Raw genomic sequence first — 23037 nt, 5'->3', positions numbered from 1 at the left:
AGAACAGTTAAGTTATAATACTTGACATATATTTAATACTCATTAAACAAAAGATGTGGTAGCTGGAATTAATTGTGGCTACTTTTCATGAACGCCAACCCCCCTACGCCCAAAAGCATAAATGGTCTCTCCCACCGTAGCGGCGTCTGTCCTGTGCGGCGCTGACTGCAAATCAATGAAGCCCGTATAGTCGCTGAGTAGAAAAGAGACGGGGCTGGGCGACTGAAGTTGGGACAATTTGCGGAGGTTTCTGTTGCCGGATAGTCGACGACAACAAGGATATGTATACAGCGAATATGCGCAGAAACCAGTTTTCTTGTCTTTTAGCGGAGTAAGGAGGATATCTATCAACATATATTCTACTTGTACGTGGAGTTTGGTGCATTTCACCTGAAATCTGTAGCTTTAGCAACAACTAACACCCACTGTCCAGTTGAGGATGATTTTTGCCAATACTGGAAACCCGATAAGGACTCCTCATCGCAAACAGGTAAATAAACAAATATTTACTAAAGACCAGGCTTACGGCGTAAAGTTGGCTCGTTGGCAGCCTTATGGAATAAGCCTGTATGACAGAATCGCACAGCGCACATAAACCGAATGTGAACCGAGAAAACTTTTTTACGTGTTATTTAAAGTGGCAGCGTTCACGTTTTGTGATGTAATCGCCACATAGGCTACTTATGAATAATGAGAATACCTGCTGCTCCTGGGCTGCGATCCAGGTCCTGTAGTAGGGACAACATGAACTGGCCATCAACACCACTTTACATAAACTAAACCCTGCATAACAACTTCTAGGGTGCATGTTTACTTGCACCAGTCTCTATTTTGTTTGGTTTCTGTTTCATTACGCTCTCTGTCAGCGCAGTAAGCCACTGGCTGCTTTATCTATTCGAGAGTAAATGCATCCACTGAGTTTACTTGCTGAAGGCTACAGATCTTCCCCTCTATAGCGTATAATTACACAGTATGGATGCCTCATTGCCCGCTGATGGATTCACTTTGTGCCAGTTACATATAGATGTCGAAAACACCCCTTGAGCCAAAGGTTTGAATAAGCATATTTACTTTGCGCTGCTCATGCTGTTATCCTGTGGCTAGAGCTCCATGGGTGAGGCCTGTTACTGGAAACCCTGTGTATATTTCCGGCTAGGATATGACGGGCTCCGCTGGTCTGTAGCTGGCTGATAAGATGTCGTCCTCTCCCCCATCTCAGTCTCTCGCACTCCTGCATCAGCCAGTTGTCTGAAAGCCAAATTCACTTTCAGCCCCACAGAAAAAGGGAGGTTACAGCCACCTGAGTCCCAGGCTTTGAAACATGAAGCTGTGGTCTTTGTGGCCGGAATCCTCTTTTAAGATCGCCTTGCCTTGTGTGTTGGTGTTATAAACAGTCACCGAGATGCATGCATATAGGGCATGTAGGGCATGTCTCACTTTGTATTATGTGGCATTTTTTAGAGTTGAAAAAAGTTTTTTTTTTTTTAAACAAAACTATTATTCGGCAGTGACTCTGCCGAGTTTAAAGATATAAGTTTTAAAGATATAACTTGGAGCTTTTGGTTGTTTTTCTTCATCTCCTTTCCTGCTGTTTAAGTTCTTAATATGACAAATCTATTTGTTAATTATGTACCCAGAGATAGCATCAGCTATTCTTTTTTTTCCAGGATGTGATTCATGTCTGCTTAAGAGTCTGTCTTTTGAGAGACCAAGAATTTAGCTTTAATAAGACTTGTCTTATTTGTTATTCTTGTTTTTGGGTGGCACATTGGACTGTTGTATCACAGCAAGAGAGTTCTTGCTTTGTGTCTGCTGACTGTGTGGAGTTTGAATGCTCTCCCTGTGCCTCTCTCGATACTTCCTCCCAGAGTCCAAAAATATACTTGTTAGGTTAATTGGTGATGCTAAATTGACCGTAAGCGTTGGCCGTGTTGGCTCTGTGATGGAGTGGTGACTGGTTCAGGGTGTAGCCACCCACAGGCTTAAGTCCTCCCATAACCATCCACAAGAATATAAAAGGATTACGTATAGTGTATTTTAATGAAACTGTGAAGATAAAAAAGATACAGGAGGTGTAGCAGCTCGTTAAGATTGAACGTGGATGATACGGTCCTTGCAGTTTTTCTTCTTGAATCCCAGTAAGGTAATTATTGTTTACATCTTTTGGCCTGACAATATGTGAAAAATCTGTGTTTGCTGTTATCAAGAGAAACACCATCTTAGGCAATTAATTTGACTTTTATCATTTGTTTCCCATTAATCTCTTTCTGTTCAAATTGTGTAGCAATCTCACCATGCTTCAAAGAGTAGGTGACTGGTGGTTAAGGGTAAGGGAGATAGAGACTTTTGCCCCCAGTCAGTGGGAAAACAGTAGGTCAGGCTTGTTTCATGGTGAAGGCATGTGAGGCAGGCGACCAGTTGGTCACAAGAGAAGATCCTCTAGGCTGACGTCCAGATTTGGATTGCTCAATCCTGTCACCACTTCGTGCTTGGGATGCCATCAGCTTCCTCTCAGCGTGTGATTCTTCAAAGAGGGAGATGGGGGGAGGGATTGGAGGTCGGGGGTAATCACTGTCAGATAGTGAGGAGGGAGACAAATCCCCAAGGGGAGAAGTTCTGTCAGACTGGGACATCTGTGTCTTGTAAACACAAAGCTCAAAGTTGCTCAGTCGCCAGAGGACTTTTACTTTTTCTTTTTTTATATTCCCCCCCTTCGATAAAGAGGCTCAGTAGCTAACAAACACAATGCTGAGACTGAAAGCGTTGGTTCACTTTGTGAAAAGACTGTCGTACATATATATTGAAGTCTGAAAAGCCATCCCTAAATAAGTAAAGCATGTTACAGCAGAATATTTAGGTTAAAGGGTTTAGAGCTACACCTTAGATGGCTGCAGATAGCTTATTCGACACCCTGAGGCATTGTGACGTTAGTGTGATGCTGATGTCAAAGCTACAGGTGGCTGTGTGGGCTGATTATGCTGACTGCAGAGGTATGTTGGGGATTGCCCTGTATCTATGAATCAGTGGTATGCAAAAAATAATAATAATAATTCTCACACTGGACATTACATGTTTCCATGATGGTTTCCAGGTTTCAGACAGATCCTTGGTTTTTCCCCTTGTACGTGACTATTGTAACAACATATATGAATGGATAATAAACCCTGTTTGATTTTGATGAACCCTAGAAACAAGTCTAACCTATTGTTTCCCTGACGTACAACAGCAACCTGCTCTATTGTCACATCCCATGGCTCCACCCAGCCCGAGCACCAACAGCAGCACCAACAACAGCAGCAGCAGTAGCACTGCAGGCTGGGAGCAGCTCAGCAAAACAAACCTCTACATCCGAGGCCTGTCCCCTTCAACTACAGATCATGACTTGGTCAAGCTCTGTCAGCCGTGAGTACCACCGTCCTGCGTTGTCCTTTATTATCTGCCATTGATCATTCATTGATTTATTTTAGTTTGCACTGGTTGTGACTAATGAAATACACTATATGGACAAAAGCACGGGGTCACTTGAATATGACTCTGGAATATCACACCATGAAAGCCCCCAGTGCACAATTTTTGTCCTGATGTTTATGCAGGGGAGGTTTAAAACTCTGCCGTTGCTGAGTCAGCAGAGCGTTGACGACTTTTACACACTGTGCACTTCAGCACTCAGCAACCTGGCTCTCTAACTTTACGTGGTCTGCCACTTCATGGCTGAGTTGCTGTGCTTACACTTACAGTTAATTGTAGAATATCCAGGAGGAAATAAATTTCACAAACCTGTTGCAGGGGTGGTATCGAATAACCAGTTCTTTTACAATTGCTTGTAAAGGTAGACTGCGTGGCTTGTTGCTTTATTTTTATACAGCTGAATTCAAAGATTAAGAGGTGTGGCCCAGTACTTTTGTTCATATACTGTAAATTTATGAGAATGCAAACAGGTTGATGTAAGAGGTAAATGTGTCATTTTAGCAATATAACAGCAATATTCAAGGCTACACTTCAATACTGATTTAATAGTTATCTCAAGGACTATACATGGAAAGAGATAAATAGAACATAACTCAACTTGACAGCATACAGGGCACAGAGTCAAAGATTTCATATATCGTATGTGTGGGGAAAAAAAAAAAGGTATGCACTGAGCTCATTCACAGCCCTCTTTGCGTCCTGATTGCTTTTTATATACCAAGGAGACAGACCATGGCGCTTCAGAAATTTCATTTCCTTTTTTCTCTGAGGCCCCATCTTAAAAATATGACAGTGAATAAGAAGGAAAAATGTGCGGTTCATTTGTATGCAGAGGCTTATAGGTAAATTTCGGGTCCAAAAGAAAAGTTTTGACCCTGGGGATTTTTTTTTCCGAATCTTGTGAGGATGTAGTTGGAATCATTTTATTTGTCGTGGTGTATATAGGTGCATCACAGAGATCACATCAAACATGCTGCTTACCACTTCCTTTGTAAATATGGGAGCAAACAAGACTTGACTTGTGCATTCAGAATACCTCACTGGATCACAGTGAATGATCTGAACGTTGTGATAAGCGGTTAGGTGTTAGGTACATGCAAATGTTTTGCATTTTGATGGTACTGTAAGAGAAGTAACAGGATTTGTAGTTGAGTAATTTAAAATTAATGTTCAAAGAAAGCGGGGTCATAAGTTCATGCTCTTTCACCCAGTTTAGCATCTGTAGCTTATATATCCTGCAGTTTGTTTCAGGTTACATTGTGTCCTGACGCAAGGCTATATAAACCCTTCAGATTGTACAATTTAAAAAATATAAAATAAAAAAACAAAACTAAATAAAGATTCTGGAGATTTTCCTTTTTTCTTTTTTTTCCCATTTTGGTCACAGATTTTATTACTAACCCTTTTCTAGTTTGAAGAGGACTAAACGTTGTACCTACAAAAGCACGTTTTAACACTATTACATAATATTTGTGACAGAGCAATTTAGGGTTTTGTCTTAAGTAACATGGAAATTTAAAAGGGTGTCCTGATTAAAAGGGAACGCGTAGGAGCAATGTAGTGAATGGAAACTGTGGTGACCTGTAAGCATGACGTGCAATGCAAAATGGTCAAGTACACCACTTTGCATTTATTAAACTAATTTAAACTTTCAAGCGATGGATTGGAAAGGCGGCTAATGGCAAGAAAGAATAATTTGAATGCGATAATCCTTGCATTTCATGAGGCATGGGTCTGTCAGTACTTTAGAGAAATCTGTCAGTGAAAAAGTCTTCTGTGAAGACAGTTTTAATGTGTATATAGTTCACTAGCAAGCCTAAATATAATCTTGAAACAGCCTGTGACACATAGACTTTGCAAGGATGTTGCCCTTCAGCGACCCTCCTTCTTGTAAGAGACAATGAGACTGTTAAAAGTTTAAAACGCTTGTTTAGTTTGGTCCAAGGTAAAGGGACTATTTGAAATTGGAGATTACTTGTTTGCAGCACTGTGGGGTTTTCAGCACCGCATGGAAACCACTTCCTGTTTCTCATGTTTTTATAGTGATGTCATGGATTGTTGCTCAACCTTCTCTCAGTCAAAGTGTTTTATAACTGGCTTTGTCTGGTGCATAAATCTGCTAACAATACCTCGCCTTTCTGCTCCTCCCATAGGTATGGCAAAATTGTATCAACAAAAGCTATCCTGGACAAGACTACAAATAAGTGCAAAGGTGTGTCATGTTCTTTTTTTTGTCTTACCAGCACTGCCCTCTTTTATCTCTCTTGAGATTCAATATGCATGAAAGGAAACTGCCACGCAAGATATATAGCACCTACACATTCCTAAAATTCCCAAAAAACTGCAGCATCCAGGGTGTGACTTCTGTCATTAAAAAAAATCAAGCAGACATGTAGTTTCAGATCATTTCAGGAAACAGACAGTCAGGCTGTTTAAAGCTGCCTCTCAGCTTGTGTTATTTTAAGCAGCGGCTCTTGTCGCTGGTTTGTCGCTGTCATGCACGCTGCCTAGGAGGAAGACGCGCCCAACTCTTCCTCTTCTTGCTGAGTGACACTGTTGGTCTTATTCCAGTTCTAGTAGATTGCCCACCTGACTAAAGCAGGGCTTGCTGAATCTCTAGGGGTAATGGGATTAAGAGATCGCTTTGTCACTCTCTACTGGATTATAGAGATGCCAGTAAATCAAAGGCCTTCAGTGAAATGAGAAACCATTAAAGACCTTGCGAGGCTCTGACTGAATTTTAAATAGAACAGGCTTTTGCGATGACCTTACTTATCCACTTTAAAAACTGCCTTATTTGGCTTTTTTACTGTTTTCATAAACTGTCAGACCGGATTCACATAAAACAGTGTGACCCATTTTTTTAGCTGGAACTGTTCTGATACATTCATCATGACTCATTTTAAATGTGTTCTATATATCAAGAGCAGTAGAAGCTATAAACTATGTATACACCCTGTTTGTACCCCCATTACAAAGAGCTGAACTGACCCACTGGTATCTGCAGCCTCAGCACTTTTTTTCCCCCCTACTTTTAAAAAACATGCTGTCACACGCACATACGCGCACAAATAAAGCATATTTATATGTACAAACAGAAAGAACTATATTATGTAATATACAAACATACACATTTTAAAGTTACATCTTAAAATACAGAATGAATAGTTATCTCAAGGATAGCTATTGGTGGTTCTATCATTAGCTGTTCCTGGTATAGAGAAATTCCTTGTAAGAGCAAGTCCCATCACTTGACATCGATCTTTGAAATGCCTCTGAGTAGTTATTTGGGCAGTTATTGTGATGACCCCTTCTAAATGAATGAGGAGAGGGCTGTAGGTTTAATTTCAGTGGTTACTGGGGCATAAAAACTGCAGACCTTCCAGTCAAATCCAGTATAAACTATTAAAAAACTTTTGGCATAAGTTAAACTTTTATAGTTAAACTTCCAACTTTGCAAGTCTATAATTTCACAGCATTGGAGCTTTATTAATGGCTCAATTCAGAAAGCCAAAACGATTCAGGTCTACAATTTAATTTACCTATAATTTAAAATGCATTTTGAAATAAGTGCACTTTCCTATATGTCTGGTCAATGAGTGAGGGGATACATTGGTGTGAAAGTGTTTGCCCCTTCCCGATTTCCTAGTGTTTCACATATTTGTCACACTTACATGTTTCAGGTCAGCAAACATATTTTAATATTACACAAAGGTAACACAAGTTGACACAAAATGCCATTTTTAATCAATCATTGATTAACGTAGAAAAGTTATCCAAACCTACCTGGTCCTGTATGGAAAAAGTAATTGCCCCTCTTGTTAACTATCCACATGAACTCTGTGGATAGCAGAGTTCATGTAGAAAATCACTGCTGAGCAAAAGGAACATAAAGGCTCGTCTCACATTTGCCAAAAAATATCCTGATGATCCTGAAGACGTTTGGGAAAATGCTCTGTGGACTGACGAGACAAAAGCTGAACTTTTTGGAAGGTGTGGAAGGCTAACACAGCATTTCAGAAAGGGAACATCATTCCAACAGTGAAATATGGTGGTGGTAATGTGATGGTTTGGGGCTGTTTTGCTGCCACAGGACCTGGAAGACTTGCTGTGGTAAATGGAACCATGAATTCTGCTCGTGATCTCACGCTGAAGCACATTTGGGTTCTGCAGCAGGACAATGATCCAGAACACACCAGCAAATCCACCTCTGAATGGCTTAAGAAAAACAAAATGAACACTTTGGAGTGGCCTAGTCAAAGTCCTGACCTGAATCCAACTGAGATGCTGCGGCATGACCTTAAAAAGGTGGTTCATGCTCAAAAACCCCCCAATGTGGCTGAATTACAGCAATTCTGCAAAAAAGAGTGAGCCAAAATTCCTCCACGGTGCTGTAAAAGATTCATTGCCAATTATCACAAATGTTCGATTGCAGTTGTTGCTGCTAAGGTGGCCCAACCAATTATTAGGTTTAGGGGGCAATTACATTCTCACACAGAGCCATGTAGGTTTGTATTTTTTCCCACCTTAATAATAAAACGCCTTTATTTAGAAACTGCATTTTGTTTACCTGCATCATCTTTGTGTAATATTTCAACTTGCTTGATGATCTGAAACATTTAAGTGTGACAAACATACAAAAAAAAATGGAAATCAGAAAGGGGGCAAACACTTTTTGTATGTCACACAGTTTAAACTGTCAACAACATGTTTCTCAGTTTGTCTGCTGAGTGGCTCAGAGGGCCCCCTGTAGATTTATTCAAAATTTGTTGAGAGCCATGTCTTCTCCTCATGTAATGTCTCTGGTCTAGAATGTCATCCTAATTATGTGTTTTATCCCCTCAGGATATGGCTTTGTTGACTTTGATAGCCCCGCTGCAGCTCAGAAAGCTGTGGCTGCCTTGAAGACAAGCGGTGTCCAGGCTCAGATGGCAAAGGTAAGGATTCATTGCAGACTAATCCTGATATCACATCAATACAAATCACTCAGCTTCACTCTTTGTCCTCCTTCTGGCTAGTTGATCAACTTAAAACTAATCCTTAAGGTATTACATAGCAGGATTGCATGATATACGTTCCACAACCAGTATGCTCAATGGCTCTGATCACTGAATTGAATCATACAGGAAGTGTGTGCTGAGAACAGTCTCTATTTGTGTAATTACTGTATGTGTGACAAAAGTAACCCATGCACCAGTTTGTGGCAGCCTCTAGGTTGCTGCATGTGAATTATACAAGTACTTGTAGCAGGGTTGTCAAACATAAGGGCCAAAGGCCAGAATTGGCCCGCCAAAGACTCCAGTCTGGGCCACTGGACAGGAACAGGAAAAACAGAAACAGGAATATGGGAGACAATGTGCAGTGAGCTACCAGAACTTTTTTTCTGTAGTTTTATACATTTATTATGTAGAAACACTAGCTTTTATTGTCATATCTCTGGGATTAAATGTGCAGTTAAATGTCTTTACACTGTCAGAAAGGGAAGTTTCGCTTGTCTGGCCAAGATCAAAGTGGGCTGTATGTGGCCCTCAATGTAAAATGAGTTTTAAACGTCCCTGGCTTGTACGGTGATGCTTTGCAAACAAGATTAGTGGAATAATAAGAAACGGTACTGTACACTAATACAGGCTGAATATGTACTCTGCTGGATTGCAGTTGTTCCATTTGCAGTAATTATTAATGAACAAAATGGTAGGTTAATGTGTAACAGGTATTTCTGGTGTGTGTGTGCTTTAAACGTGATTTAGGAGTTGATGTTCAGTGAGCTGGGAGGTCATAGTTAATGTCTTGTCAAAAGAAAGTAGTAAGTACTTGTACTTGACTGCTGTCAAAAGGACTCTACCAAGACATTTCCTGAATCTCCAACCTCTTCCTGCAGCTTTCTACCTGGTGTCTTTTTTGCTGTCATTAATAGTCTTCTTCACTTGTGTTCTATCAGTTTCCATTTTGGTTCTCATTTGTACAAAACTAGTTGGACTTCTGTTGCATTTGTTATCATTGTTTAGTACATTTCTGCTTTTGAGTCAAAGTGCTCATGTTCTCATATATGGATGAACACAGAGCATTCCAAAAAAGTAATTTGTATCTGAACTTAAAAATAATCTGAAAGTTTAAGGATTTTAAACATTTAAAAAAACAACAACACTGTGACATGTTTGCTTGGATTGGTCAGTATTTCCTTGACTTGTTTTTCTTCTTGCAATCAGTTGATGCTCAGCTGGATTGGATCTACTCATCAGAAGCTTGTTCAAGTAGATCAAGTTGCAGTTGTTGCTCAGCTCCTATAAATATGGCTGTTAAGTAGCGCTGTGATGATGGGAAACATGACATCAGGACAAAGTGACTCAAATTGTTCTGTGTCAAATTCTCAGGGCTTGACTGAAAGTTTTAAAGGTGCATGAAACTCCAGTGCACTTTGGAGAAACAGTATCAGTTATACTAAAATCGCAGTGACGCAGACCAGAAGTTACTACATCATTACGAAATCGATACATAAAGCTTTTTTCACAGATGCATGATTAGCAAAATAAAAAGTCAAAGATTCCAAAAACCAAAAGAAGGCTCTCAGAATGTGAGTAGTGATATCTAAACTGCATTTAAAAAGAGGAGAAGCCAAATTCTCATGTAAATGAGGGCTTCATATAAGGAGTCAAGGGTACTACTGTGTATCAAATACTTTGTGACACATTGTTTTGGCAGTATTCAAGAAGTTATTCTACAGCAGGACAATGTTCCAAAATATAGTCAACACTTTGCAAGAACCATTTTAACACCAAAGAAGACCACGGAGGACTTCACTCCACAATTACATGACCTTAACCCGTCTGAATATTTATGGGGACACTTAATTAATGAGAGAAATCTAATACATTCCTCGTATCGTAGGACGTTTTTTCAAACTGTAGTGGGATGACATGGATCATCAGGCTTTGTAGAGTATATATCAGATCACGTACATGTTATCATTAAAACCACTAGGGGGTCATACCAAATACTAAAATAAAATTCTTTGGTGGTCTGTTTATAACAAACATTATTTTCAGCTTTTATAAATGATGTTAGATTAGTTTATTAGAAAAGGCTCCACTCAATAATACATGAAGCAGAAGTAACTCTGTCTGTTAACGTGAATGAAACACTTAAAAGGGAACTGAAGTTTGTGGAAAATTAGAGAACAGACCATAAATTCATGTTAAATTTGAGCAAAACAAAGCAGATTATATTACAGCTCTAAACAATATTTTAATATTTAATGTTTTATTTGAAATTGCTACTGCGAGGAAAATTGGTGATGGTGACACAGCTCGATTATTTTTCATCACTTCATGTATATCCATGTTGATGTGCTCCTATGGTATGTCTGCCCAGGCTGATAATATTCTACCCACTTCAAAGACTTTTCATTAAATCTCCCAATATAATCGTATATTTGTACAGCAGTTCAAGTTAGAGTTTTGAATATTGTTAAATGAATATACAGGAATATAAAATAACAGATGGTTCGATGGTGGGCTCTGAAGTCATGTTATTTTACTTGTGGCTTTATATCTTTCAGAAAAGGAAATGAATAATTGAGAGCTGTTTTGGTAACAGTGGTTTGTCTGGGAAAAAATGGTTCACCTTCCCACACAACACTGAGCAAGGAGCAAGTGTCCTCTGTCATTTCTGTGTCTGCGGTCCAATGGGATCTTGCCCCAACCAGTATGCTTTTTTTTTTTTTTTTTTTTTTTTTTTTTTAAATACTTAAGCGTGGCCTTTAGTATTTAAAATATTTAAGTTAAATGCTGTTGAGAAAGGTAAATGCAATTATAAAAAGTGAGGATTTTATGTTACAAAGTTCTGAACAATACCATAAGGAACAAATATGAAAGGTTAACATTAAAAATAAATGTTACTTAAGGTTTTAGATACTTCGTTATGTGCGTCCCTTTGTCATTGTTACTTCGATCTGGATCATTAAGGCAAAACTGAATCCAGATAGAAATAGATAAGCTATTGAAGTTGACTTACTGGATCTTTAAAATGAGGTCATTCACCTCAATCTAACTTCTGTTTACATAAGTCAGAAGTACCGGTAAGTACTGGGTCAAAATTCCCCGTGAATATTTACAATTAAGTCATGTCTAACAACCATAAAAAGAAGCTCACTTATTTATTGATTGATTTATAGGTGTCCACTCTGCCGGCAAAGATCTAACAGTTTAAGCAGAGCCTGTGTGAACTTTAGCTTCACTTCCTGTTCTTAGCTGAAAGGAGTACAACCCACTGTTTGCTTCTGCTGCTGATGTGTGTTTAGAGATGCTCTTCTGCATATGTTGATTGTAATTGGAGTTGGTCTTGCTGTCAGTTTAAAGCAATTTGACCGTTTTCCTCTGACTTCTGGCATCAACAGTATGTTGGATATTTTCTCCTTTTCAAACTATTCTCTGTAAACCCTAAAGATTGCTGATCTGCTGGGATTTTCCCACACAACAGTTTCTGAAATACTCAGACCAGCCCATCTGGCACCAGCAACCATTCAATTTTGAGGGTTAAATCCTATGTTTGAACACATTGCTATTGTTTGGCGTTGCCTAAGCTGCAGCTAATTTGTTGTCATTCCATTTTCTGTTATTGTTGCTGCTTATGAAAAACACAACACAGATGCCTATAGTGATAGGCCTCTCCCCAGGGATTCATAGCTATCTCTTGCATTTCTGCTGATGCTCTTAAAATACATCAAGAAACCAGCTGCGAGCCTTAAGCCACCATGAGCCGCATGCAAATATCTTCTTATCAGTGCTCTTAGCCAACCCCTTATTACTGAAAACTCCCAAAAGAGACACAGATAAACCCATTACTGAGGATAAATAATATGGAATTCCTAAGGAAGTGGCTCCTTTCCTCTTCCGTCTACACATTACTAAAAGGTCCGTGTGGATGTGACATTACAAAGGAATATTTTTCCAGGTGTGTTTAAGGCATTTCTGGTATTGCAATTACAATGTTTTGATATATGTGCGTTTTGTTTTGTTTTTCTTCTCCTTCTTCTTTTTGCTCTTCTTCTTTTTGCTCTTCTTCTTCTTCTTCTTCTTCTTAGCAACAAGAACAAGACCCAACAAACTTGTACATCTCCAACTTGCCTGTGTCTGTGGATGAGCAGGAACTGGAGAACATGTTAAAGCATTTTGGCCAGGTCATATCAACTCGCATCTTGAGGGACTCCAGTGGAGTCAGCAGAGGAGTGGGCTTTGCAAGGTTGGATTCTTTTGTAATTTACTGTCAGATATAGAACTTGAAATAGTATTGAGAGGTTGTTGGGGGGGGGGGGTTTCCCCCCTGTGCATACCGCTCTGGTATGACTAAATCAAATAGGCATGTGAAAGAATTGAAAAACTTCTCTGGCCTCTACCTAGCATTGTATATTGTTTGTTAAAAAATTGTTGGATTGCTTCCTGGCCAAAAGAGGTATCTTTACAACTATAAACAGGAAGAGACTACTTTTGGCCACTAAAACATAAGTGTTGTCAAGGCCAGGAATAGAAACATGTGGCATGGGCCTTTCCAGACAGGCAAGAAAATCAACAGGAAGTCTGATATTAACTTATTATTAACAATGCCACAGTCTTAACCCTGGAGAACCCATGGGGTCAGAGCCGACCCCATTGGTTTTCTAGGGAACCCATGGGGTCAAATTTGACCCCATGGGTTCTCCAGGGTTAATCACATTTGCTATGTTCTACTTGATTTTTACCAGTCATAAAGTAAAAATAAATCTTTATATCACTAAAAAAAGATGGTTCTTGTTGTAAAAATCTCAATGCCCTTTTCAGAATTTGTTTCACTTCTTAAAAATAATACCTAAAAAACACATACACTGGGGCTGTTGTCGATTAACAAAGAAACTGTTCATGTATGGACAAATGGAAACGCCTTTAAAAATAGTTTCACAATGACTGGTTTATTTAATTGCAGTGGTAATACTCGCTTCCGCCAGTCGTACTTGCATAACCTGACATTTAACTAAAATACCTGACAGTCAAAGCCATGGTCACGACTGGCAAAACAGAAAATATCATATTTCATCACGGGAATCTTTTTGTGCATGTCCAAAACTGTTCAAGTTGATTCTACAAGAGATGCACGCTGTGAACTTGTAGATAAAAATCTTTTATGACAAACCACCGTCTTCCACCAACTGATAAAGAAGTCATTTTAGGAAAGCACCTGACGCCTTGTTGCTGCAAATGTCACTTCTGATGTTTTTCACTCTGTTTTTGGGCTTCAGGATGGAGTCAACGGAAAAATGTGATGCAGTCATTTCACACTTCAATGGAAAGTTCATTAAGACACCTCCAGGTATACCAGGTAAGAACATACACTATACCTATACTATATTTGGTGGTGTGTATTGTACAAAATACTACATTTAAGGTTTAACAACAATGTCATTAACAAAAAGATGTGATAGAAAATAAAGTCTGTCTATTAGGGCTAGTCTGCATAAGATTGGGTGGAGTTGTATGGGCAAGATGAAGTGACTGGCTCAGTGGTTCATTCTTCTAACAGGAGTCAGTGAGTCTGCTGGTAAAGAGCTCATATACACTCAGCCCTAAGAGGCAGAGCATAGACAAAGAAAACGAAAGAGCTGCTCTGTGTGGCTTTCACTCCCTCTCTAAGCGTTTTAATTGGATTATTAGACTGAAGTAGTCTCTGCTGGCCGTGCCTCGGTCAGGAAGGGGAGGGGATTAAAGCTCCACAGCTGCCAAATTAGATGTCTGTGTTCCCAGGCTGGCTAGTAAATGTGTACTCCTAGGCTTCAGGGAGTGACTGACTACACAGAAAATAATGGCGAACAATGAGTCTGTGCAATAGTGTTTGTTAAACACAAATCTCATATTTCATTCTCTTGCCATGCCTCTTTCTTTTTTTTTCTTTTTTTCATTTTAGCGCCAACTGAACCTTTGCTCTGCAAGTTTGCTGATGGTGGACAGAAAAAGAGACAAAGCCAGAATAAATTTGGCCAGAATGGTCGATACTGGGGAAGGGATGGTGACTCTAGACTGGTAAGTTGATGGAATGAGTCTCAGCTACTAATCCATGGGCAGATAGGAATAATAATAAAGGGCAAACATCTGAGGCCTGTGCTATGAAGCAGGATTTGAAGCTCAGCAATGGTAACTTCAGATTTACTTGGTAGCTTGTTTTTTGTTTCATGACAATAGTTTGGTTTTTAAAGGGTTACGTTGCCATAACAATTTATCTTGAAAACCTCATCTGCTCCAGAAAATAGCGTCACTATTCCTAGAAAATCCCGTGGATTTTGGTGCAAAGATTCCTTAGAGGGTCTCTTAAGAGAGAGGTTTTAGAGTCAATCTTGGGTATCTATATAAGAAATCAGATTCTCAGTGGAAAGACTGAGGCCTATTGTTCTATGGGTCTTTGTATAATTAAATGACACATTTAAAACACTAAAGTCTTGTATTCATTAACGTCATAAGATTTGCAGATAAACCTACTCGCCAGTTTAAATGTTACATTCTTTTTCTTTTGCTACCATGAAATTTGGATAGTATACCAGCTAGGGGGGCGGGTCAAAGAATAAGACAAAATCTGTGATACACTATAAAAATACATCTAAACAACACATTATTCATTATTTCTGCCTTAATGGTATTCTTCCTTGCTTTAGCTGCTCATTTGCTTGAGATTACATTTTGCGCCTTTTTTTTGTTTTGTTTTGTTTTTTTTGTTTGTTTGTTTTTTTTAAATGCAGTTTACAGGTCTGTAAGCTTTTGTGATGTTGTGCCCATCAGTTCACTGATCACTAGATTTGGGAAGTCCTGGGTTTAATTATGGAGATGGCACTGAGTAAGATAAAAGCATGCAGTAAAAGCTGTCACATTTCACAATGTTGTGTTCAGCTTATTCAGAAAAGAAACGTTTGGCTGCTCCGTAATTCACGAGGGGTCATCACAGCAGGGAGCTCCGCATGTTTGATTTGGCAGACTTTTTTTTTAAATGCCGGATGCCCTTCCTGACGCAACCCTAAAGGGAATTCTGTCTCCTCCCAGGATCAAACTTGGGATTTGCTTGTTAGAGAAATGTGTAAATCACTACACTATGGAGCCACTTCTTTTTGTTGCATGTACTGACTGACTGACTTTTTTGTTTGTTTGTTTTAAGCCTGTTAGTAGCCCTCATCACTGCCAGCCGAGGTTTTTGTATTCCCCTCCAAATCATTAATGCCTGTAAAATTGTCTGCTCATATTCAAAGTCCACCTATGTCATAGTTCTCTCAGTTCTCTGACAGTGCTTCAGACAAATCAGATGATGCTTTAGGCGGAGCTGGTAGAGGACAAATCTGTGGAGTCTAATCTCAATGGCACTGTTCTATGGAGGAAAGCTAAAAAGTAGTACCCTTGGTCAGTACACCAGGTGAACTAGTAGCTGAAGTACCTTCATAGATCATCATTAAACCACTTTGCTTTGTGACTATTATCACACAGTCCTTTCAGAGAAACCTGCAGCAGTATAATAAACACTCCTTGAGTGAGGGAGTGTTCATTGCATTATTGCATTGCTTTTAAAGCAAGCAAATGCTGGGGCATTTAGTATTTTGTTATTTAGAGAAGAAAGAGAAAGCTTGGTTGTGTCTTATTTTAGAACTGTAAGCATTAAAAATGTCAGAAGTTAAAAATGTATATAGTAGGCTAGGAGATAGATTCCCTCAATCAGTTTCACAGATACTAATAATGCACATGACCACACTGCATACTCAAACATGGTGAACTTGTTTGCTCTGTCATTCACCCTTTGCACAGTCACAAAATGTGTCAATTGAGCATTAGCACCCCTTCAAGATGAATGTATTTATATATTACGCTGTGAAGATAATCGGATTCCTTGGGCAAGCTCCAGAGAAATGCAAATGTACAAGCATGCTAGTTCTGTCATTCAAGCTCAGGACTTCTTGGTGACGTTGCAGAAAAGCTTTCTGGTTCTGAGAAAACTGGGGTGTGTGTTTGTTTGTTTGTTTTGGGGGGCGGGGGTACCAGCTAGGCTTTTCTCATTAACTGTCGGAACAAGCACTGACTGACTCAAAATGCTACAGCTGGTTAGAATAATCCGTTTCTTGCAACTCCATGGTATTTCAGCTGCAGAGCAAGAAAGATTGCATATTTCTGCTGTCTCTACTGTGGGTACTACTCATTGTACATAGACTGTACAGTCTGCATTCAGTCAGCGCTATATAAATAAGCTCTTTTTAAAGAGCAATTTCCATGTCGCTGATCACCGCTGAACTCATTTGTTTTATCGTATGGGTGTAACACTCCTGTCAGCAGATTATCCTGTCTTCGTTCCTAGGCTCAACATTAACTTGCGCTAAAGGTCCGACTGTAGTTTTAGTTCCTGTTCTACAGGGCATGAAGGTATGTGTCATACAGTGTGTGCTATACCAAATGAATGAACTAAAAGGGAATTATAAGTAATGACTGCAACTTCTGTTCCCAAAAAAGAGGAACAAAGTACAACACCACTGTTGGTCTGTTTCTTAATGGCAAAGCGGTTTCATCTGCAAAAAGAAGCCATCTAACATCTGGTTTGTGAAGGTTGGAGCACACTCATCACCACAGGTTCTTAAATCCTGGGATAGAAGTGTCAATTGATTCCTTGATACCTCATGCAATGTGCGCCCCACTTCACGGAGCACAAGTTATAGCTATAACCGTTGTAACATTATTAGCATTACAGCATGTGCTGTTCAAGGCACTGCATTTCTAGTGCGTGGTAATAATTTCTGGCTAGGTCTAGTGCTTTACACTTTGAGAAAACAAAACAAACCACCATCAGCTGACTGTGTTTGGTCAGTCAGTACAAACAGTGTTTATTTAAAAAAAAAAAAAAAAAAAAAAAAAAAAAGAAGAAGAAGATGATGAACATCTTCTGTTCCCAACAAACAGAAGTGTATATAGACCCAGTGTCAAACCACAGATTATGGTTTTATGTTATTTAAAGTTGCAGACTTCATCTAAGTTGCTAAAGTCCTGTCTTCTTTTCCCTCAGGCTGGAATGACACTCACGTATGATCCCAGTTCAGCTGCTATGCAAAATGGGTAAACTAGATTAACATATATAATGCACTGTTGTTGTTTCAATATATTTACATCATATAATATAATATTCTCAATTATACTTTGACAGATTTTTTCCAGCACCATACAGTATGTCAAACAGGATGATTACTCAAACTTCCATGTCTCCCTACATGTCTCCGCTTTCCACATATCAGGTTTGAATACTTTTTCTATTGATAAATATGCACTTTAAAACATATGTATGTAAAATACATGAACATTGTAATAGAAATATGTGATTTAGTTTCAAAAATATTTGTAAAACATGTGTCTTTGAGATTTGAAATAGTTTGGGGGGGGTTGGAGATGTAGGTCAAGTATGTGACAAATGCCGGTATAGCCTTTTATGCTTGTTTATGTGCCAATCACAGTAGGACGTGATCTCTGGAAATAGCATTTGCTCTGAGCCAGACTGTTTACAGAGAGTGTTTGTTGATGTTCCAGATGCAGAACCCATCCTGGATGCCTCATCAACCTTACATCATGCAGCACCCAGTAAGAACAAGAGTTCTCCATATTTTGTTCTGTTGTTTCTCTTTTAATCATAATGTGTTAGTCACCAAATATGTCTTTGGTTTAGTGTAAACAGACGGACACATAAAGTAGTAGTTACACACAGGTGACGCTGATTTTTATTTTTTTTTTTTAATTTATTCTTTTATTTATTTATTTATTTTTGAGGACTGAGCAAGGTGTTTGTCCATGGGTGTCTAAATGACTGTTTTGAATGGACTGTATGAAGCTGTGTATTTAATGACATTGGCTAAATGATTTCTAACAGATTTAAAATATGATAGTCTTAGTTTGAAATGAGTTGGCAACAATATAAAAACAGTGTCTGATGCATCAGGCCAGTCGAGATGTTTATAGCCAACTTGCTCAACTTGTAAATTTCACCTTCTGCTACTTCTGCAGGGTACAGTGATATCGCCCTCTATCGACCCATCTCTGTCACTGCAGCCTCCTTCCATGATGGCGCCTCTCACTCAGCAGATGGGTCACCTCTCCTTGGGTAGTGCAGGAACGGTGAGAGAAACCTGCATGAGATTAACTGAGAGATTGGCTCATTATACTTTTGTCTTAGAGAAAAAAAACTATTAAGATATGCTTATTTTGGTTTGTGAATAGTCTCATTTTCCATTTTCTTGCAGTTTATGGCTCCCAATACAGCTATGCAAGGAGCATATATCCCACAGTATCCACATCTGCCGACAGCCACTGTTCCTGTGGAAGTATGTGCAGCAACAAAATTGCAGCCTCACTTTTAGAAAAATATTTTGCGCCCCCCCCCCAAAAAAAAAAACTAAGTTATTACTCTTTCTTTCAGGAAAACAGTGCACAGTCACATGTGGACTCATCCGGCAATCATTCCCCCTATTCCTATCAACAAACCAAGTAGTGCTGAGGTAACCTTTGGACAACAGCCCACACAACAATATCTACAAACGCAGCGGACGCTAAGGATCTTTCACTGTTTTGCTCAAATGTTTAAAGTGATACTATTTCGGGTATCGTTTTCAGAGCATACACCTAAGTTCATCAAATGATTCAAAGTTTATTTAAAGAAGTTTTATTTTCATACTAGAACGTTTATTTTTTACTAGGAGTCGCACAGGACACAAGAAAGAATCATGTGTCCAGTTGTGCAAAGATGTTTTCTGTTCACTTTTTTCCTAAGGATTTTTTTTTTTTTTGCCAAATATTTGAAAATGACTTTTTTGTGCTTGCTGTGTGAGTGTTGATATGGTGATGTGTTTAGTGTTGTTGTTTTTTTTTTTCTTGTAAAGTGATTTATTTTTTTCTTAGAACTCAGTCTTGCTGTCTGAAAATCTGCCTTAATAGTTTTGATACATTTCTTGAACAGACCACCACAAAGCAGCAATAAGCCAAAAAAAAAATTTGATAAGAGCTCTCACCTGCAGGCGGTCTTTTTTTTTTTCTTTTCTTTTTTTTTTTAATGGAACATGTGTTTTTGCTCCCTTCCTCCAAAACCTACTAGAGCAGCAAAAGAAATTTTCCAAAGATGATTTTATTGGATGGAATATTTATTTAGAAAGAAGGCTGTGCATTCGTGTGGATGTTGAAATGTGTTTTTTAGAATAGCTAAAATTAAGCTTGGTGGGTTGGGTGTAATTTTGTTTTGTTGGCTGTGCTTTCACTTTTTAAAGGTGGTATTGGTAATTGTCATTTTGATGAGGTAGGTATTTTTCACTTTGCAAAAACGGGAAACATGGACGTATGATTGTGGAAAATTAATTAATCAAAGCCTTAAAATAGAACTTGGCCAAATGTTGCAAGAGTCGAAGGGTAAAAATTTGATGAATATGTGTATTTTATTGCGCCTCACTCTTTGATAGGAAACAATCAGACTTGGCACTTTCAGTTGTAGTTTACGTCACCAAAGCTTGTGAGGAAATGCCATCATTTGTCTCTTTAACAAAGGTGACCATGTAAAAAAAGAGTGTAGTTTGGACAGTGTGCCTTTTTTTTTTTTTTTGTACATTTACATTTAGTTCAGTACAGACACACAAGTATGAAGGAAGGCTCCAGCAAGTGCCACAGATGACTTTCATGGTAACAGGAAAAATGGGATGGTGCAACACTATAATAAAGATTCATTTAAAAGGAAAAAAACTGATGGAGTGCTACGGAAGCAATCTGATATGAAATAGTGCTTTAAAAATAAGTGGCAATTTGTTAAATAGTTGATTGAACCATTTTAACTAAGGTGTCCTCTAGTAAGCCTGTGATTCGACCTGGTTGTCAGTCAGAGCAGTTATCTACCTCAGTTTTCTTTCTCCTCTGTGTTAGGCCGGGTTAGCAGGTCCAGCCCGTCCTTCCAGACCAAATCCCACACTCAGGAGCCTGTCAACCTGAAAGGAAACAGCTGTTTCCCTTTAGGTTTTTTTTTTTTTTTTTTAATACTTTTTGATTTTCCTCAAACCTGTTTCCTTTTTTTAATATTATTATGATGGAATAACATAATCACTATTGGGGACAGCTCTACTTGCGTTCACTCACTCAGTTTCATAGCCTTTATGGCAGTAGATTCCACAGGCAAATGTAAAGGCTTTTCAGATTATCACTGACAGCATAGCTTTTGTGGTGTTCACTCAATCTGTGCTCGTTTATACAAACATGCTTGGTGCTTTGTGTTGGATCTACAAAGAGCAGCATTTCCTCTGTAGTTAGCTAGGTTGTGCAACAGATACAAAGGGCCAATTCTACTTGAGATTCTTGTGTAATGCCTGAGACTGACGAGTAATACTGTCCTGTGAGGTTAATGCTGCTAGCGGTGTCTGAACCAAGTGCCATAGTATCTGGGTCAAGAGTCGAAGAGGTGCATCAATAAAAAAAATTGCTTGTATAAGCAACCACCGTAGTGAACAGACATTAAGTTATATGAAAAAGTTCTAATTTATGAAGATTTTTGTACAGACGGCTTTAGGTAATAAGAGATTTTCTAGAGCTATATGAGTTACATGTTTTGTTTTTTTAACTTGTGCCACAATTGCCAGACTTAACTTGTTTGTACAGTTTAAGGGATCTCTCCTCTTTACTTCTGTTTTATTGTGCTGTTTTATCGTGTTTGTTAAGCCCCAAACTTCCTTTTGTTTTTCCACCCTAGTAGATTGTTGCCCAAATTTTATTCTGTTAATTTCTTTGACTTTTTTGGATTAAAAAAGAAATCTACTTTTACTCTGCCTCATTATTTCCAAGGAGACCTGATCTTTTTTTTTTTTCTTTTTTTCTTTTTTTAATAGTGAATCTTGAATACAAATCTTAATTGAGTTTACTGGTTGGTAACCTTGCATTAGTTAATTATGTAAAATACGTAATTTGTGCGGTTTGCCAGCACAATATTTTTTTTAAAACACTCAAACAATAAATTTTAATATGATGGTTGTTATTGGAGCTTGGCTGCAGCTTCAGAGGGCTGAAATCCAAAGCGTCTCTCACTTAGTCTCTCACTTCCAATTGAGGTTTTATAAGGAAACTGGCCTTATTAGAATTTGGAAAATATATATGCGTTAACGAGTTACCTTTTCTCAGACAGCTTGGAAAAAAAAGAAAAAGAAAATCTAGCTCAAATTGGCAAACAAAAAAATATACATGCCAAAAGAAGCATATGCATAAATATCCTAAAATTATCTTTATAGTCATTTATAAATTATTGGTGGATTGACATTTTTCAGCAGCCATATAAAATAAAAAAAACACGCACGCACAAAATGCAAGAAAACGAACATCTGTTTAGTTCCCCCGTCAACACAGCAGCTGATAAAGGTCACTTTGCTGTCAGTTTTCTCCCAGAAAACACACTTAACTAATGTGACCATGCACATCTCCTTCCTTCCACATTAATCAGTCTTTCAGATATCCACTCACTGAATTAATGAGACATTATTATCTCATGCAGCTGGCTCAAAATATTATGTCTTGGACTATATATATAAAAAAGTCATGTATCAATGGTGATCATTTAGGCCTCCAAGATGTGGTGTAATGTGAAATATATCCTGTATAAGGTAACTATAAGACAGTTCAGTTTTTTATTATATTAAATATCCAGGCTAAACTGAAGCTCTGACTTTCTGACACTAATATAAGAGGAAGACAATAGGCTTCTTGTTGAGATGGTCTACCAATATTTATGAATTGCTATGCTTTGAGCCCAGAAGGTGAGGACCTGGTAGGAAAGATATTAACTCTGTCACATGGTATTTCTGACAACATGCATGGCCTGGACGGGGTGAGTGGGTGCACTGGGGCGCTCTAGAAGCTTGGATGTGACTGTCTGTGAGCAGGCCTTGCCATGGCAGATGGGTCCCCGCAGTCTCCTGCAGAGTGCTGAGCCACCCTACGGGAAGCCACCGGCTCCAGACGAGGAACAAAACTCACGCTCCAGCTGTCTGTGTTTGTGCCACATGCGCCTACAAGCAATGGAGTTGAAACCTCATTTTCCCCCCGAACAACAACCACTCTTTGCCTAAATGAGGCCCTCATATCCATTCCCTCCTTTGCTTACATTGGAGGCATCCTATATTCATACCCATTTTGATGCAGTGCATTGTTTTCTTATACCAGCTCAGGGTGTTAAAATTACAAGAAGAGTGAGACCATATAGTGTGTTTGTGTGTGTTATATTTTGAAAAAGCCATGGATCAGTAAACTCATGTAGCATGTTCAAGCCAAGTGGTTACAAGCAGTAACTTTGAAATCTTCTGAACCCTGTGATAAACAAGGGTTCAGGTATCACACAGAAAGTTCTGAAGTTAACAGTACAAATATTTATGAAACGAAACCACTTATTAAAAAAATTAAATACAATACAATTTTATATGTGTATGTCTGGAGTGACTAGGATGTTAAATTGACTAGGAAATTAATTTAAACCTCTTTAAGAGGACAGACAGACAGTGAATTGTTCATCTTTACATAACAAAACAAT

General features: G+C 38.7%; 1 protein-coding gene across 1 annotated transcript; it reads left to right on the top strand.

Moving 5' to 3' along the window:
• Positions 1-121: 121 nt before the first annotated feature.
• On the top strand, positions 122-21284 carry LOC134645190 (RNA-binding motif, single-stranded-interacting protein 1). Its single transcript, XM_063498527.1, has 13 exons — positions 122-490; positions 3227-3402; positions 5622-5680; positions 8314-8405; positions 12548-12705; positions 13736-13815; positions 14398-14513; positions 17515-17564; positions 17653-17740; positions 18030-18080; positions 18501-18611; positions 18737-18817; positions 18913-21284. The coding sequence occupies exons 1-13, from the start codon at positions 440-442 to the stop codon at positions 18982-18984; spliced, it is 1185 nt and encodes a 394-aa protein (XP_063354597.1). The 5' UTR covers positions 122-439; the 3' UTR covers positions 18985-21284.
• Positions 21285-23037: the final 1753 nt, after the last annotated feature.

This window comes from Pelmatolapia mariae, linkage group LG16_19, assembly GCF_036321145.2.
Source record: "Pelmatolapia mariae isolate MD_Pm_ZW linkage group LG16_19, Pm_UMD_F_2, whole genome shotgun sequence".
NCBI classification, from domain to species: Eukaryota; Metazoa; Chordata; class Actinopteri; order Cichliformes; family Cichlidae; genus Pelmatolapia; species Pelmatolapia mariae.
The sequence above is the reverse complement of the archived record's forward strand: the minus strand, read 5'-3'. Positions and strand labels throughout refer to the sequence as shown.